Source organism: Notolepis coatsorum, assembly GCF_963971535.1.
Source record: "Notolepis coatsorum genome assembly, chromosome: 1".
In the NCBI taxonomy this organism is placed as follows: domain Eukaryota; kingdom Metazoa; phylum Chordata; class Actinopteri; order Aulopiformes; family Paralepididae; genus Notolepis; species Notolepis coatsorum.
In genome coordinates, this window is record NC_140165.1 from 61877413 (window position 1) to 61895672 (window position 18260).

At 41.0% G+C, this 18260-nt stretch overlaps 1 protein-coding gene across 1 annotated transcript in view; it reads right to left on the reverse strand.

Annotated features, from left to right (window-relative positions):
- The window catches only part of tubgcp3 (tubulin gamma complex component 3), a 111116-nt gene that overhangs the window by 42803 nt on the left and 50053 nt on the right, over positions 1–18260 (reverse strand). The window contains 2 exon segments of the mRNA XM_084323527.1: positions 3832–3998; positions 4727–4859. Coding sequence (XP_084179653.1) covers positions 3832–3998; positions 4727–4859 — 300 coding nt within the window.

Genomic DNA, 18260 nt, shown 5'->3' on the forward strand with positions numbered 1-18260 from the left:
TTCAATCTACCGGTCAAATGAGAGAAATTCCGGTCAGAGTTTATTGAGCTTAAAAACAATTGATAGGCAAAAGAATGACAACAAAACAAAAGAATGACATCATCAAGGCATGTAGATTTATAATATTTTGACTTAAAACTAGGCTACTTTTGCGTATAAAGCCATTATATTCCAAATAAAATAAGTCCCGAGACTCCATGCTGCTGCCGACTTTAAATCAAATAGGTGTCTGTGGGCAGTCGCCCGACAATAATAAACAGCAGTCTGTTATAATCACATTTTTATGAGCTAACGAATTTGGTTATATTGGACATTTGTATTAATTATATCAAGCGAAGAACTGAGAAATTTGGCAGAGAGAGACGGCAACATTATCGTGGGTTTGCGTGACGACTCTCTCTCTCCACCTCCCAACGACTTATTTGCAAGAGTATGTCGATGCAGAGCAGCAGATTCAGCTGTTATTGGCTCTTTTCTGGCTCTATCTGGGGACCGCACAGCAGCGCCCCCCACCCAACATTGAATTGCCAATGGCTGAATTGGAGTACTGCAATGGCCGCTGTAATGGCCGCTGCTGCTCCGGCTCTGCAGCTACACATGCACTCGCAAAACCCAGCACTAAGCTCTCGCTGACAACATTATTATACCTGCTTGGTGAAGCAACGATGAAACAAATGTAATGATTGTTTCGTTCATCGCATAGGCTATTTAATTTTAGCCTATTTTAATACAATTCAAATAATCAAATTGTGCTTCGACTCAGGGAATTATTTTCACCAGACATTAAGACCGGAGAGATTAAAGGATAACTCCACTATTTTGGGAAATTAGCTTATTTAACATCTTCCCTGGAGTTAGACAAGAAGATGCATACCTTTTTTGTCTCTGTGCGTGCATTTTAGCTTTGGGAATAGATGCTCCGTTAGCATAGCTTAGCTTCATCACTGGAAGTGAGGCAGGACAGTAGCCTTACAATGCCTTACAGTGTATTGCAAGGTCTGACATTGACCAAACTTGATATGCATGACCTTGGTGGGCTCTAGGTCAACTCCTGAAAAGGGGGTCAATGTCAGACTTTGCAATCAAAAGTTAGGGGGCTAATAACCCTTGCCATAATTTCAGTGCGCCCCTAACTTTTGATTGCAAGGTCTGACATTGACCCCCTTTTCAGGAGTTGACCTAGAGCCCACCAAGGTCATGCATATCAAGTTTGGTCAATGTCAGACCTTGCAATACACTGTAAGGCACTGTAAGGCTACTGTCCTGCCTCACTTCCAGTGATGAAGCTAAGCTATGCTAACGGAGCATCTATTCCCAAAGCTAAAATGCACGCACAGAGACAAAAAAGGTATGCATCTTCTTGTCTAACTCCAGGGAAGATGTTAAATAAGCTAATTTCCCAAAATAGTGGAGTTATCCTTTAAATATGTCGGACTTCAACAGATTTTGTCGGTCAAATACCGGTAATTACCGGCTAACGGAAACGCTGGCAAATACATACATAATACAATATAAAGTATAGGTACCATCAGGTCAGATCCCATTTTTCACCTTCATCATTGATAATACTGAAACCCCACCTTAATCATTCGTCCCCAGACCGTTCAGTCAGGTGTAGAAAACTGTCCCATACCTCAGCAAAGATATCCTCTCTCCCTGCGACTCTATATGTTACCCTTTCATATGATGCTGTCCGGAACATTAGTTCCATCCATTCTTTAAAAGTAATATCAATGGGTTGGAAGGTCTGGGCTGGGAGGAGGTGTATAGCGAATTGGCTGAGGGGGCTGTGAGGGACAAAGCAGCCCAGAATAAGATTGCAGGGGGCAAGGAGGGTCCCGCGGAGGGGGGCTCAGACAGGAAGTAGCAGCATTAGCTGCACTCCAATGGACAATGTAGTTGATGACGGGGTCCAGTAGAAGGAGAAAAAGACGGTGAAGAAGGAGAAGAAGGAGAAGAAGAAGAGCCCATAAAAAGAATTGCGGAGGGCAGTAATACGCCACGATGCGTCTACACTGCCGGAAATTCAAATAAGAAGAAGAAGAAGAAGATTTCCAATGTCGTAAGGCAATTCTACACCCTGATATCATGGCCATTCTATACCACATTCCCTGGTATTTAGGCAGTTTAATCTCTTTCGGTACTATACCCAAAACACATGCCATTGGGGAGTTATTCACCTTTACATTCAAAACTTTACTTAGGAATATCACAATTTGATCCCACATTTTCCGGACTTTCTCACATTCGTATAACATATGTAGTAAAGTGCCTGTCTCCTTCTCACATCTCCAGCAGATGTCACTGTCCCTTAACTTTAGTCTGGCCAGTTTACTAGGCGTCCAATAGCTTCTGTTTAAAACTTTGTAAAAGATAAGTTGTGATTGTGCCTCCCGCGAGAATTTACCCCATTTGGATACCAGCTTCTCCCATATTTCCTCAGTAATATCCTCACGTACATCGTTCTCCCAGCTCAACCTGGGTGCATTGTGTTCCCTTATAACATCATAGAATCTTGACGCACCGCCTTTCCTACGCCATCCTTTATAAAATATTTCTTGAATTGCAGTAATCGGGCCACATTTTGGCCCTCCCATTGATGACGATATACAATGTCTAATCTGTAGGAATTTATAGAAGTTTTTATTATCTATACCAAAGTCCTCTCTAATATCCTCAAAAGGTAATACCCCATCTTCCCCGGCTATATCACCTAGTACATGTATCCCCCTTTTAATCCAGTCGTCCCATATGACTGATTTCTTACCAATCTTTAGTTTTTTATTATACCATATAGAGGCTCTTGTAGTCAGATATGGGCTATCACCAGTCAGCCTGTGCGACTGATTCCAAGTTTCCCTGGCAAACGCCATTAGAGGGTTCTTAAAAGGTATAGGTCTGTCTGATTGTGTCAGGAAGGATTCCAGAGATGAGGGATATACCATTTCCTCCTCTATCTTGACCCAAGCAGGTGCCTCCTCAGTCGAGTGATTCAATTTGGAGAGCTGGGAGAGCGAAAACGCATAGTGATACCAGTCTAGCTTAGGCAGGGATAAGCCACCATTTTCCTTTGCTGCATACATTTTGGCCCAACCAAATAGTGGCCTTTTGCCCCCCCACAAATATACATTAATGACTTTGTCATACTGTTTGAGTAACTGAGTCGGGAGAGTCAGCGGCAGCATATATAGGATATAATTTAATTTGGGAGCCAATATCATTTTTACTAAGTTTATCTTCCCAAGGAGGGACATATTCATCTTGGCCCAATTCTGGGTCAGAGCACTAACGTGTTCGATTATAGGGGCAATATTGGCTTGTATTATCTCTTTCAGACCTGGGATCAGCTTTATTCCTAGGTATATCAACCCTGACGGCATCCACCTGTACTGCCATCCCCTCCTAATAGCAGGGGGACAGCACTTAGAGAGAGACATTGCTTCTGACTTGCTCCAGTTGATTGTGTATCCAGAAATTTCGGAGAAGGACTCGATAACAGTTCCAATGACCCCAGCTGCTGTTTGGGGATTGCTGGATACCAATAAGATATCATCCGCATATAAAAATAGTTTATGTTCCACCTGTCCCGCTATTACCCCTTTGATGTCTTGATTAGTCCTTAGTGCGATAGCAAGTGGTTCGAGGAAAAGCGCGAACATTTGGGGAGAAAGCGGAGAACCTTATGTTTTATTTATTTTTAATAAAAAAGGTCATAATTTAGAAATGAGATTGCATAGGTCTATGAATCGAGATCGCGATTTTATTTCGATTAATCGCCCAGCCCTAATATACATGTATGATATATTAAAGTATATATAACAGTATATATACCTCGTGGTAGGTGTCCTCCAGCTCTCCATCGTAGATCCAGCGGTACAGGAAGTTGAGGATGGGGTGGGACACCAGGCTCAGGATGTGCTGCACCAGCGCCCTCATCTGGGGGTCTCCGGTCTTGCCGTAGGCGTGGACGGCCGACGCCAGCTCGCCTCCCTTCCGCCCTGCGGGAACAACACAACGTCAACATGCGTCCGCCATGTTGGAAGAGACCAAGAAATAAATATGTCAACGAAAATGTAATTGCTGCTTTATTTGATTTATTTTGTTATTTCCTCACCGATCTTTAGTAGTTAGTGGTTTAGTGGTTATAACAACTGCGGATAGTAAGCTACTGTGTACCGTCATGGATCCATGAAAAGGTTTGGATATATACTATACCAATGATATTATATACAAATCATACAATTATACAAGTATTTTCTGTTTTAAGTTAAGTTAATCTAAAAAGTGTCCCTTGCAGATGTATTATAACGATTCAGTGATTAGAATTATGCTGCTTTGAATGAAACAGCACCATGACAACTGTATCACAGGTAGAGCCACATGATGCGTCTCATATAAGACACAAGACACATCGTATCCGTTCATCTGACTGTAGCACCTGCTCTGGTCCCAGCCCAGCCCCCTTCTCTGGTCCCAGCCCTGCCCCCTGCTCTGGTCCCAGCCCAGCACCCTGCTCTGGTCCCAGCCCTGGGCCCTGCCCCCTGCTCTGGTCCCAACCCTGGCCCCTGGTCCCTGCCCCCTTCTCTGGTCCCAGCCCTGGCCCCTGCCCCCTGCTCTGGTCCCAGCCTAGCCCCCTGGTCCCAGCCCAGCCCCCTGGCCCCTGCTCTGGTCCCAGCCCAGCCCCCTGGCCCCTGCCCAGGTCCCAGCCCCCTGGTCCCAGGCCCACCTTGGCAGAAGTCCACCAGAGCAGCCAACGTCTTCAGTCTCACTTTGGGGTCAAAGGTCCAGACCAGTAGTCTCCTCAGGGTTAAGGTGCTTTCTACTCCCATGTTGACCCCCTGATCATCCTGCACCTGTAGCTGATACACAGATATATAAACATATATATACATAGATATATACACACAGATATACACACAGATATATATACATATCAGTGGCGGCTGCTGACCAAATTTTTTGGTGAAGCACAAATTATTATATTATATTTATAAAACATCCCCCAATGTGTGTGTCAGTAGTGGCTGGTGAGTTCAAAAATTGGGGAGGACGGGAGATAATAAAGAAGTACAGACACACAGTGTGGTTATGAAGACAGCAGACAGACACTACAGTTAAAGACAACAGGCACTAGTAATAAATACCTTGGAGTAACTCTTGACACACACCTCACTTACACACATCACAACAATAGCTTAGTCAAGAAGGCAAATCAAAAACTATTTGTTTACAGCAAGATCAGACCATTTCTCATCCTCACTGTTTCAAACACATCAGTGTCCCCGGACAGCGGTTTGTGCCAGATGTCTGCATTTTCATTTTCCAGTTATATAGTGATGAGAGCACTAACTATAATCATAGTGAGATACTGGTGAGAGCACTAACTTACACACAATCCTCATATCCCTCCTAGTTACAGTCCTCATATCCCTCCTAGTTACACACAGTCCTCATATCCCTCCTAGTTACACACAGTCCTCATATCCCTCATAGTTACACACACACACAATCCTCATACCCCTCCTAGTTACACAGTCCTCATATCCCTCCTAGTTACACACACACAATCCTCATACCCCTCCTAGTTACAGTCCTCATATCGCTCCTAGTTACACACAGTCCTCATATCCCTCCTAGTTACACAGTCCTCATATCCCTCCTAGTTACACACACACACACACACACACACACACACAATCCTCATATCCCTCCTAGTTACACATAGTCCTCATATCCCTCCTAGTTACACATAGTCCTCATATCCCTCCTAGTTACACATACAGTCCTCATATCCCTCCTAGTTACACACACACAATCCTCATATCCCATCTAGTTACACACAGTCCTCATATCCCTCCTAGTTACACACAGTCATCATATCCCTCCTAGTTATACATACAGTCCTCATATCCCTCCTAGTTACACACAGTCCTCATATCCCTCCTAGTTACACAGTCATCATATCCCTCCTAGTTATACATACAGTCCTCATATCCCTCCTAGTTACACACAGTCCTCATATCCCTCCTAGTTACACAGTCCTCATATCTCTCCTAGTTACACAGTCCTCATATCCCTCCTAGTTACACACAGTCCCTCATATCCCTCCTAGTTACACACAATCCTCATATCCCTCCTAGTTATACACAGTCCTCATATCCCTCCTAGTTACACACAGTCCTCATATCCCTAGTTACACACAGTCCTCATATCTCTCCTAGTTACACAGTCCTCATATCCCTCCTAGTTACACACAGTCCTCATATCTCTCCTAGTTACACACAGTCCTCATATCTCTCCTAGTTACACACAGTCATCATATCTCTCCTAGTTACACACAATCCTCATATCCCTCCTAGTTACACACAGTCCTCATATCCCTCCTAGTTACAGTCCTCATATCTCTCCTAGTTACAGTCCTCATATCTCTCCTAGTTACACAGTCCTCATATCCCTCCTAGTTACAGTCCTCATATCCCTCCTAGTTACACACAGTCCTCATATCCCTCCTAGTTACAGTCCACATATATCTCCTAGTTACACAGTCCTCATCTCTCCTAGTTACACACAGTCCTCATATCCCTCCTAGTTACACACAGTCCTCATATCCCTCCTAGTTACACACAGTCCTCATATCTCTCCTAGTTACACAGAGTCCTCATATCCCTCCTAGTTACACACAGTCCTCATATCCCTCCTAGTTACACACAGTCCTCGTATCTCTCCTAGTTACACAGTCCTCATATCTCTCCTAGTTACACAGAGTCCTCATATCCCTCCTAGTTACACAGTCCTCATATCCCTCCTAGTTACACCCAGTCCTCATATCCCTCCTAGTTACACCCAGTCATCATATCCCTCCTAGTTACACAGTCCTCATATCTCTCCTAGTTACACAGAGTCCTCATATGCCTCCTAGTTACACAGTCCTCATATCCCTCCTAGTTACACACAATCCTCATATCCCTCCTAGTTACACAGTCCTCATATCCCTCCTAGTTACACTCAGTCCTCATATCTCTCCTAGTTACACACAGTCCTCATATCCCTCCTAGTTACACAGTCCTCATATCCCTCCTTGTTACACAGTCCTCATACCCCTAGTTACACACAGTCCTCATATCTCTCCTAGTTACACACACAGTCCTCATATCTCTCCTAGTTACACACAGTCCTCATATCCCTCCTAGTTATGAATGAATGAATGAATGAATGAATGAAAAGTATATTTTTGAACATGTTATTCTCCATATTTCTCCAAACAACTCACGGTTGTTCCGTCAAACCAAACAATCATAACAACAAATTAAAAAACACAAAAAAAAAAGGGAATTATAAACAAAAGGTCAAGAGCAATGTGTTTGGTTAGCAGACATGTCCAAAAAAGGAGTAGAGGGAAGCTAGGCTTATTGATCCCTACCCCCTTACATTTATATTTGTTCTTCCATATATTTTACTAGATACAACATAATTTAGTATATTACAATATAGAATTTGTACTTTTACTTATATTAAAAGATTAAAAGAAAAAACTTGATTCACTTGACAGCAGTGAATATAGTACAGCACTACATACACAATATAACTTTGTTTATCCTCAATACTCATTTCTGTATTTCTCTAATCTGTATTTTTTTAGCTGCTTTTTAAATTGTGCCACATGTTTACTCAGTTTGATGTATTCGGGTAAATTATTCCACAACTTCACTCCACACACCGATATGCACATGCTTTTCAGCGTGGTGTGTACCATTGGTTGTTTAAGATTCCCTCTCCCTCTTAAGTTATATTCTCCTTCCCTGTCTCTGAACCATTTTTTTATGTTGCCTGGGATTAGTTTGTATCTGGCTTTGTATACAATACGGGCAGTTTTGAAATCCACTAGGTCCATAAATTTCAATGCTTGTAGCTTTATAAATAAGTTATTGGTGTGTTCATAATATCCTACATTGTTGATTATTCTTATTGCTTTTTTTTTTGCATGGTGCATATTGGCTGTAGAGTGCTTTTATAGGTATTACCCCACACCTCCGCACAGTAGCTCATATATGGTAGGAAGAGTGTACAGTACAGTGTATACAGTGTGTTTTGGTTTAGAATGTGTCTTATCTTGCATAAAACACCAACACTCCGTGCCAATTTAGTCCCGACATATTTGATGAGGTTTCCAGTTGAGTTTGTGGTCTATTATCACACCCAGAAATGTATTCTCAAATACCCTCTCCAGTTTAATACTATCAATCATTAGTTCAACCGGTGTATTTACTTGTATATCACGTTTACCAAATATCATGATTTTTTTTTTTTTTTTATATTTAATGATAATTTATTTACATCAAACCACACTTTCAGCTTGGTTAGCTCAGCTGCGACATTCTTTAAAAGCATTTGGAGGTTCTCTCCCTCACAGAAGACATTTGTATCGTCAGCAAAAATTACATTTTTCAATATTTTAGACGCATTACCTATATCATTTATATACAGTATGAATAGTTTCGGGCCCAGAATTGACCCTTGCGGCACACCACAGATTATGTTTGACTGAGTGGACTTGTACTCCCCCAACTGCACAAACTGTTTGTCTTTGTTCTAAGTAACTCTTTAACCATTTGAGCCCTACTCCTCTGATCCCATACCTTTCCAATTTTAGTAGCAGAATATCATGATTTATAGTGTCAAACGCCTTCTTCAGATCTATGAAGACCCCTATTGCAAACTTCTTATTATCAATTATGCTTGTCAGTTCTTCTACTAGGTCCATTAGTGCCAATGACGTTGAATGATTCGATCTAAATCCATATTGACTGTCTATAAGTCTGTCTGTCTATAAGTCAATAGTTACACAGCACTGTATCTCTCTCAACCAAAGCTCTACTAGTACAACCAGCTGATATAGATGATGTCTGCTCTACAGTAACTAACTCAAGAATCAAGAGGTTTATTTGTCACATACATACCAGGGCATACAGTGAAATGCGGGACACATACACACAGTTGCGAGAGTGAGAGCAGCACATCACCAGTTATCAAGTGTATACTTCATAGACAGTCACGTTAGCTACCGGTTGTGCGGCTAGCTAACGTTAGATCGAGAGGAGACTTATTTTGCACTTACCTATAAACGCATGACATATCCCCTCCACGAAATCCACTTGAGAACAGCTGTGTAACAAAGTCCAATAGGCCCTCGTTCATTAGATCCAAAGCATCAATTGCTTTTCCTCGACTCTAACGCTAGTTTAGCAGCTAATGGCTAAACAGCTGATTTTGTAAACAAAGCAGAACGAGCCGCCTGCATTCATTCATTCACATGTAAATTGAACTCCTCCCCCGCGAGGACAGCTGAGCCGTGAGACTCAGGGTGCTTTCTCACTCACCATTCGGGTCCGTTCCGGTCCGTTTTCGTTCCGTCCTTGGGTGCGAACTTCCCCCCTCCCTCTCCCCCCTCTAGTTTGCGTACACACTCAGTCTTGGTGCGCTCTGGGTTTTGTTTACGGTTTGCGTTTTGAGCGTGTAAGCTTGCCGTAGGCGATGATGTCACGCTCGAACGTCAACAGGAAGAGTTTAACACACAGTGGTGGAGACTGGATGCTGATATAAAAGAAACAAATAACCAATAAATATGAAGTTATATTTGAACCTCTGTTGTCAAGCCTTGTCAATATAACCTACCCCCCTTTCTCACAAATGGAACTGGTGTCGTGGAGTGCGCTTTGAGCGTTTTCCAGGGTTAACGCTAGTTAGCTTACGCCAACGCTAGTTAGCAGCCAACATTAGCCCATCGCTCGCGGCAATTATATTGAATGTCATTGATCTACCGGTCGATCACGGCCGACTGGTTGGGCACCACTGGTCTAATAGAAATAAATGCATTCGAACAAGAAACCAATGTATAGACATAGCAATGGCAAAAAAAATTGCCAGGCCTAATGCGAGCCAGGGAAGTCTTGTGCTTGTAACGTGGCTATATGTTTTCATCCACTGAGCCGTGATGCTCCACATGCTTGTTTGGTTGAGGTCTGAACTCGCAAATTTCTCCATGAATATCGTTTTTGTGGGTATTGTCCAGTTGTTGCTGTATGTTTTTATCTGCCCAAAATTCAAGCAAGTAACGACGTTGTGCGTGTCAGCAAGTTGATACAGAAGCCTCTCCCGTGTTTTGGTACAAGCTACGCCCCCCGCTCCCACTGGCGCGACCCGGAAGCACCTATTTCAGCGGTCCAGGTTCAGCGCCCCCGGGGACGAATCAGCGTCCCCGGGGACGGGGGGGAGCGTTCTCACTAGGACACACACCCTTTTCTGGTGCGATGCGGCTCTGATTCAACCCCGAATGGTGAGTGGGAAAGCACCCTTTAAAGTCTCTAAACAGGATGACTTTACACAAAGTAATCTTACCTTTATAGATACTAAAACTGTTCGCTTTTATAATAAACATGTTCTTAAAAACTCAAATTCATTCAATCAAAAAAAATTAAAAAGAGGAAAAAAAGAAAGTCTCAGGCAGTTTGCCGACGGCCAAATTCTGGTCAATATCGCTGTGCGTCTCTGATTGGATCTTAAGTTTGTGTGGCACGGCGTGAACGCCAATCAATCTCGTGCGCTCCACCTCACTACCCGCCTTTTTTAAACTCAAATAGCCTATTTTGATTGGATAATTATATTTTTAAGCCCAACCCGTGCAACTATTTTTGCAGTAAGTGATTGACAGCTGGCCATTACTGCAGTCAGGTCAGATAGCTCACAGCTGTCACTTGGAAATTTTTGAAGAAAAAATAAATTCACTGGCATTGTTTTTGTTCAAATTCACTGGCATTGTTCACAGAGGAAAACATTTCTAATAAAAAAAATATATAATAAAAAAAAATATATATATATATATGTATATTAATAATATATATATATTTTTTTGTCTGGCGTTAACGCAATACTAGTATTGCGCGATAATATAATTGACGCAGTTCATCTTAATTTTTTTTTTACATTTATTTACCCAGGGTAGGTTCGCTGAGCACAGATGCTCTTTTTCAGGAACGCCCTGCTTCACATTCACACAGTTCCATTCACACCTGGGAGCTGCCCAGTACAACCACAGTTGACACCATTGGCCACTGAGCAACTCCACTGGAGCAGTTGATTTGCATTGGCAGGGTTTGGCCCTGTCTGGCACCCAACGGGAACAATATTATAGGCACTATAAGTAGACACCGCTACATAAAACAAGCTGGTCTGCCTGAGTGACTGGTGGAAGATTGAGAAATAGAGATTGGACTGATTGAGTCAAGCCATGTCACATAGTTCAAGTTTGAAATGCTTCTTTCTGTTTTGCTCCTGAGAGTGTGCTAGATACTGTACTGTACTGGTAATATTATTTATTTGTGTTAACTTCTGAATAAAACAACTTATTAAACACAAGTACATCTTATTGAACATTATTTTGATATTTCATTACCAATTATCATAGCAAAACAGCTTTTTCAAACAGTCTGTAATGCATTTTGGAAACGGGAGATGGGCTCATGGTGTAATGGGCCACCTGGCCTGAGAAACATAAGGAGGAAAGAAAAAGTAAGGACTTACTTCTAGTCATTATTTGGGTAGAACACACATATTTTGAATGCCTTCGACAGATTTTTTTTTAGCCATTTTAATCTAGATTAATCTAGATTAAATCCAGGATTGCAGATAGATTAATCTAGATTAAAAAAATTTATCTATGCCCACCTCTAATATATATACATAGATACACAGAGATATATATATATATACATAGATATATACACCGATATATACACACATAGATATATAGATATATACTGTTACGGACTGTGTCCTTATGTATATATATATGGGAGTAATGTATGTAATCTGTTGTGTATATAGGCATGTTTTGTTTGTTGTTGTCTTGTCTCCCTCTTGTGTCTTCATATCCCACTCTCAGGTTCCCAGTTGCAGCAGCAGCTGGTCAATCACCCACTCACCCCGGTGCAGCGGCAGCTGAGACTCGTTCTGCAATCAACATCCACTCCCTTCATAATACCCTTTGTGTTTCAGTGTTAGTTAGCTCCCTGGTTCGTTTGGTCTGTGTTGGTGGTAACTATGGCTCTAGTGTGTTGGTGCTTTTGTAGGTAGAGCTCTCTGGTTCATTGATGTGGTAAAGTAGAGCTCTTGGTGTCTTTGTACACACTCTTTGTTACACACGCTCTTTTGTGGCTTTTGGTAATAGAGCTGAGGCTCTTAGGGTACATTTGTGTCAGAGCTGGTAAAATTGGAGCTAATTCTGTGTGAGAGCTAATCAAAGCTCTGTGTGAGCTCATTTTGTGTGAGAGCTAGTCAAAGCTCTGTGTGAGCTCATTGTGTGTGAGAGCTGGTCAAAGCTCTAGTTATTTGGGCCATTGGTCTATATAGTATTGTATCTTTTTGTGTTGTTGTACATTTCTGTACTAATCCTTTGTATATTTGTTTGTCACCCAGCCTATGGTGATTGTTTCTTGTTATTAATCTTTTGTTTCGCACACAGGGACATTGAGGGCAGAAAGATACCCTGGGTCTACATCTGCATCACGTAGGAGAACTACTGTTAAAGACACCAGCTTAGAGTGAGCACCACCTCCTGTACTTTGGGGCGTCCGCGCCTGTAAGGGGGGGGGGGGGGGGGGGGGGGGCTTTTGTTTCATTTTGATATTATTTGGTGCTCACTGGTAGGTCCTCTTTGCTCTCTGTGTTGCTGATCTAATTTGTGTAAAAAATATTGTTATTTTACAATCTGTCTATGGTGTTTTGTGTCACTGCATCCTCACCTATCCTGTCTGTGGCCTAGTGTTGCGTCTCCCCACGGGGGCACGTAACATAAATGGGGGCTCGGTAGTTGGGCGACAGACATTTGGTGTTGGTGTGCGGTGGGCACGTTGCTTGGTTAGGGTTTTGGGTGGTGGTTTGTTGGGTGTGTTTTTGGTGTGTGTGTGCGCTAGTGTCTGGGTAGGGACGTAACATATACACACAGATATACAAACATACATACACACAGATATATACACATACATACACACAGATATATACACACATAGATTACAAACATAGATACATACACATAGATATATACACACACATATATATATACACAGATATACACATAGATATACACACATAGATATACACACAGATATATACATATATATACACATAGATATACATTACACACATAGATATACACATAGATATACACACATATATATATATACACATAGATATATACACACAGATATATACACAGATAGACAAACATAGATATATACACACATAGATATAAGGGGTGGGAATCGCCAGAGACCTCGCGATATAGGGCTGTCTTAAATACTTCAAAGCTTCGTTCGATGGGCATGGGATTCGAATATGAAAATAAAATCCGATTATATATATAAAAGAAATAATAATGTTTTTTGTTTTTTTGTGTGTTGCAAAATCAACTCTGTCTCTCTTTGTTAACACTTTCTTTGCCAGGCTTATGTACATCATTATACCGTCCTCTGCCAGCTCTATTTGTCTATGGAGAAGTTCCCCTTCTTTGCAGGGCTATAACTTTTTAAATTGTATTGCTAAATTGACATTACTATGGCCCATTCAACATCAATTATCTATCGTTCAGGATGTGGGAACGTTAAACTTTTTCATTCACATATTCATACTAAAATACGGTCTAAAGTATAAATATTAGTGCTGTCAGGCGATTAAAAAAATTAATCTAATTAATTACAGGATTTGTAATTAATTAATCTAATTAATCGCATTTTAATCGCATAACCATTTTATGCCTGATATTCTATAATCATATTTCAAATTGCATGTGTCCGGATGGCAGAATTCAGTACTGTATCTACAAAACCTTCTGTTTAATCATCTTCCATCTATTAATTTGCTTAGATTTTTCAGGTCTGGTCAATTTGAGCATAGTGTTATTCACAGTCAAAGATAAAAAATTTTTTTTATTGATATTATCATTTGGTTCATTACAATTTACTCAAGCCTAGTAACAGACACAGTATTTCTGACACTGGGAATACATTCCCTGAGATCCATATATGTCCCTAGAATCAGATACCAAGAACATGCAAATGGACCATATAAAAAAAGTCTGTAATGTGTATTCTACGTTCTTATGGAATGAACGAGATAAAAAAAAAATTGTAATTAATTTTGAGTTAATTTTCATAACGCGATAATTTGCTGTGTAATTAATTAATCTAATTAACGCGATAAACTGACAGCCCTAATAAATATGTTTTTATCGTTTTCTGCAGCATTCTGTAGAACGTGATTTATAGCCCTAAATGCATTATATTGATGATCAAATACAGTTTGATAGCGATCAGCGCAAGATAAAAAATGTCAAATGGACGTGCTTCTAGAAGTTACTACTTATCATCTGATGTTGACCGGATGGGGGGGGGGGGGTCGTTTATAATTCCGTGGTCAACATTAGATGATTCATCTAGTGTGGGTGATATGATCATTAGAGCAGTTTGTATCAAACACTGTAAAAAAAAACGTTGAAACTTACCCCAGTCTCCTCGGGCCGTTGGGCGATGAGCGTGGAGCAAAAATATTCCTATTATGGGATGTTGAAATATGCGATCCATCTCCAGGTTGTATAATAGTATATACGTCCAAATCATGTTGTTTATCGAGTTATTGGTAACGGATCACTATTGTGTCGCGCTCGAGTCCTGGGACCTATAGCGAGTGATCGGACCGAATTTGGATGAGCTCCGGTTTCCGGTTTGGGCGATCCGCCACCAGATGGCGCTCTTGAACCGTTGGAGAGTTGAGAGGGGATCAACAGTAGATCTCAAGTCTCCGGGGAGAAATATGATTGCGATCACAGATTTTTGAAATATTGATCTCAATGACGTGTTACGGCGTCATTGGCAGAATTAGCATGGCGGGGAATGACGAGTTTAGGCGTCCTTGGCGATTAAAGTGTTAATTACAACAAGCAATGCTGTTTGTTATTTAAGATGAGGTCGGACTCGGCACTGACAGATTTGTGTTCATTGTGCTGCTTTTATAAAGCCTCAAATGACGGCTTACAATATTTCATGAAAGCAAAGTGTTTCGTTTGTCTAAGATTTAAAAAGGTTTAAACTTTACAGCACTGACAAAGTTGAACAAAGTGCTGTACAAGTCACGCAAGAATTTTTTTTAATTATTATTATTATTATTATTATTTTTTTTTCTTTTTTCGAAGCTTCAAATTAAAATCGAATCTCGGCCCTGAAGCTTAGAATTCCAAAAAAAATCGAAGGTCAGCCCTATCGCGATACTCGATATATCGTGAATATTGCGATATTTCTTTTAATTTAAAAAAAAATATATTTTTTTTACTGCAAAGTTAAACTGTCAACATGTTTTATCTAATAAAATAAAGTTCAGTCTGTTCATCTCACTTCAATCATTTTTATTGCAGAACATGGTATTTTCTCAAGCAGACAGATGTAAACACTGTAATCTGTGTTGCATGTACCTGACAAACTGAACTGTTTGTATTACAGTCATATTCCAACTTAACTGAATGCACATGTGTGTGTGTACTACTGTACTATTACAGGTATTGAAATTAACAATGCAACTTCCTTATACAAAAATTAATAAACATTTATTAATTTTTATGAATAATTAAATATCGATACTTGGCGTCCCTGTATCGATACAGTATGGCCACGCAAAGTATCGCGATACTACTACGTATCGATTTCCCCCCCACCCCTAATAGATATACACAGATATACAAACATAGATATATACACACAGATATACACACAGATAAACATAGATATACACACATAGATATATACACAGATATACACACAGATAAACATAGATATACACACAGATATATACACACATAGATATAGACAGATATGGGTTGATTGAGTAGGACACCATGAGACCATCTGATAGAGTTGAGCTAGCCTAGCTTAAAACCTTGGGAGGGGTGTTTTTGACCATCAGCTAGGCCAGTGCTTCTCAAACTTTTTCTGCCAGGCCCCCCTTTGGCGGACCAAAATATTTTGCCCCCCCCCCCCCCCCCCCTTGCCCCAACAAAATAGTCATGAAATGGGCCATGTTTAAATTTATTGAAATAACACCAATATCGTGACCTTTCAAATTGGCCCTATATTTTGTTTTCAGAGCTGTCATGGATGAAAAGCCAGCTTCACACAGATACTGTATGTGGTGCTGAATGGTATCAACACCTTAACTGCTGCATCATGAAATACTTGGTGGGCCATGAGATGAGATACTTGGTACTCAGCACCACACTCTGAAACTAGCTCTCTAGGTGGTATCAGATGAGATTTCAAAGAGTTCTTCCAAGAGTTTGGATGGAGATGTGTCAGGAAGCTTTGTCTCAATGTTGTCTGTAAAGTTTTTTTTCTATCCAGAGTAACTTGGTGATCCTTTTCTGTGTTTTATTAAATAATGATTTTCAGATTTTGAGAAATGGTATTTTCATAGAGAACAGTGCAGCTGCAACAGATAGAACTTTAGTGATAATTTTCTAATTTTTTTTTTATATATAAATCTCAAGGCCCCCCCTGTCATGCCTCTGCGCCCCCCCCTGGGGGGCGCGCCCCCCACTTTGAGAAACACTGAGCTAGGCTAACAGCTAGGCTAGCTCATCTGCAAGGTGGGTTGGTCTTCTCCAGCAGAGGTGACATAAATAGCCATGTATCTTTAAGGCCATTGATGGAAAATTGCCACCATACATCACAATGATGCTAGATTGGAATGCTGGACCTTATCTGACCCACTCAGATGATGGCCTCACCCTTAACACTTTGGCTGCCATGGGTTAAATTCATTATCAACCGTAGGTTGCCGGCTCTATTTGTCTATAGAGAAAGTCCCCTTCTTTGCAGGGCTATAACCTTTTAAATTCTATTGCTACATTGCCATTATTAGGGCCCATTCAAAGTCCTATATGTATTGTTCATTGTGTAGCAATGTTAAACTTTTTCATTCACATATTCATAGTAAAGTATGGTCTAATGTATAAGTATGTTTTCATCTCTTTCTGCAGCTTTCTCCAGAACGTGATCTATAGCCCCAAATACATTATATTGATGATGCAATACAGTTTTATGGCAATCAGCGCGATATAAAAAATTCCAACTAGACGTACTTCTAGAAGTTACTACACGTCATCTGATGTTGACCGGATGGGCTAGGGGGCGTTTATAATTCCGTGGGCAGCGTTATACCAATCATCTAATGTGGGTCAAATGTTGATAATAGCAGTTAGTATCGAAGACGGTAATTTTACACGCTAAAACTCACCCCAGTCTCCGCGCGCCGTTGGGCGATCATCGTAGAGTAGAAATTTTACCATTATGGGATGTCGATTTACCCGGTCCATCTCCAGCTTGTATAATGGTATATACGTCCAAATCATGTTGTTTATCGAGTTATTGGCAATCGATCGCTATGTAGTGTGTCGAGATCGAGCCTCGGGACCTATAGCAAGTGCCCGGAAGTAATACGGCCGACCAGCACAACCTCTACGGCACTTCCTGTTAAGCGATTGCGCCGATCGGCCACCAGATGGCGCTCCTGAACCGCCAGAGAGCTCAGTGGGTCCTCCTGGTGGATCTCAGGCCAGCGGAGGGGAAATATGAATCCGATCCCAGATTTTTGAAATATTGATATTAAAGACGCTGTAAAGCGTCTTCGGCAACTTGAGCATGGCCGGGAATGACGTGTTTAGGCGTTTTCTGGCAGCCAAAGTGTTAATGTCCCACGAGTTCAGTCTGAACTTGGTCAGTCTGCCTTTTGTTTTGATGTATCAGCTTCCTGGGATGATCTTCAACTCACTCTGAAAGTCAATACTCCACTATCCCCTGGACGATTTAATAACACGATCACAAACCTCCCTACCTCAGTGTGTAACTGTTTTTAATTTAAAACATGATCACTAACCTCCCTACATCAGTGTGTAACTGTTTTTAATTTAAAACATGATCACTAACCCCCCTACCTCAGTGTGTAACTGTTTTTAATTTAAAACATGATCACTAACCTCCCTATATCAGTGTGTAACTGTTTTTAATTTAATAACACGATCACAAACCCCCCTACCTCAGTGTGTAACTGTTTTTAATATAAAACATGATCACTAACCTCCCTACCTCAGTGTGTAACTGTTTTTAATTTAAAACATGATCACAAACCTCCCTACCTCAGTGTGTAACTGTTTTTCATTTAAA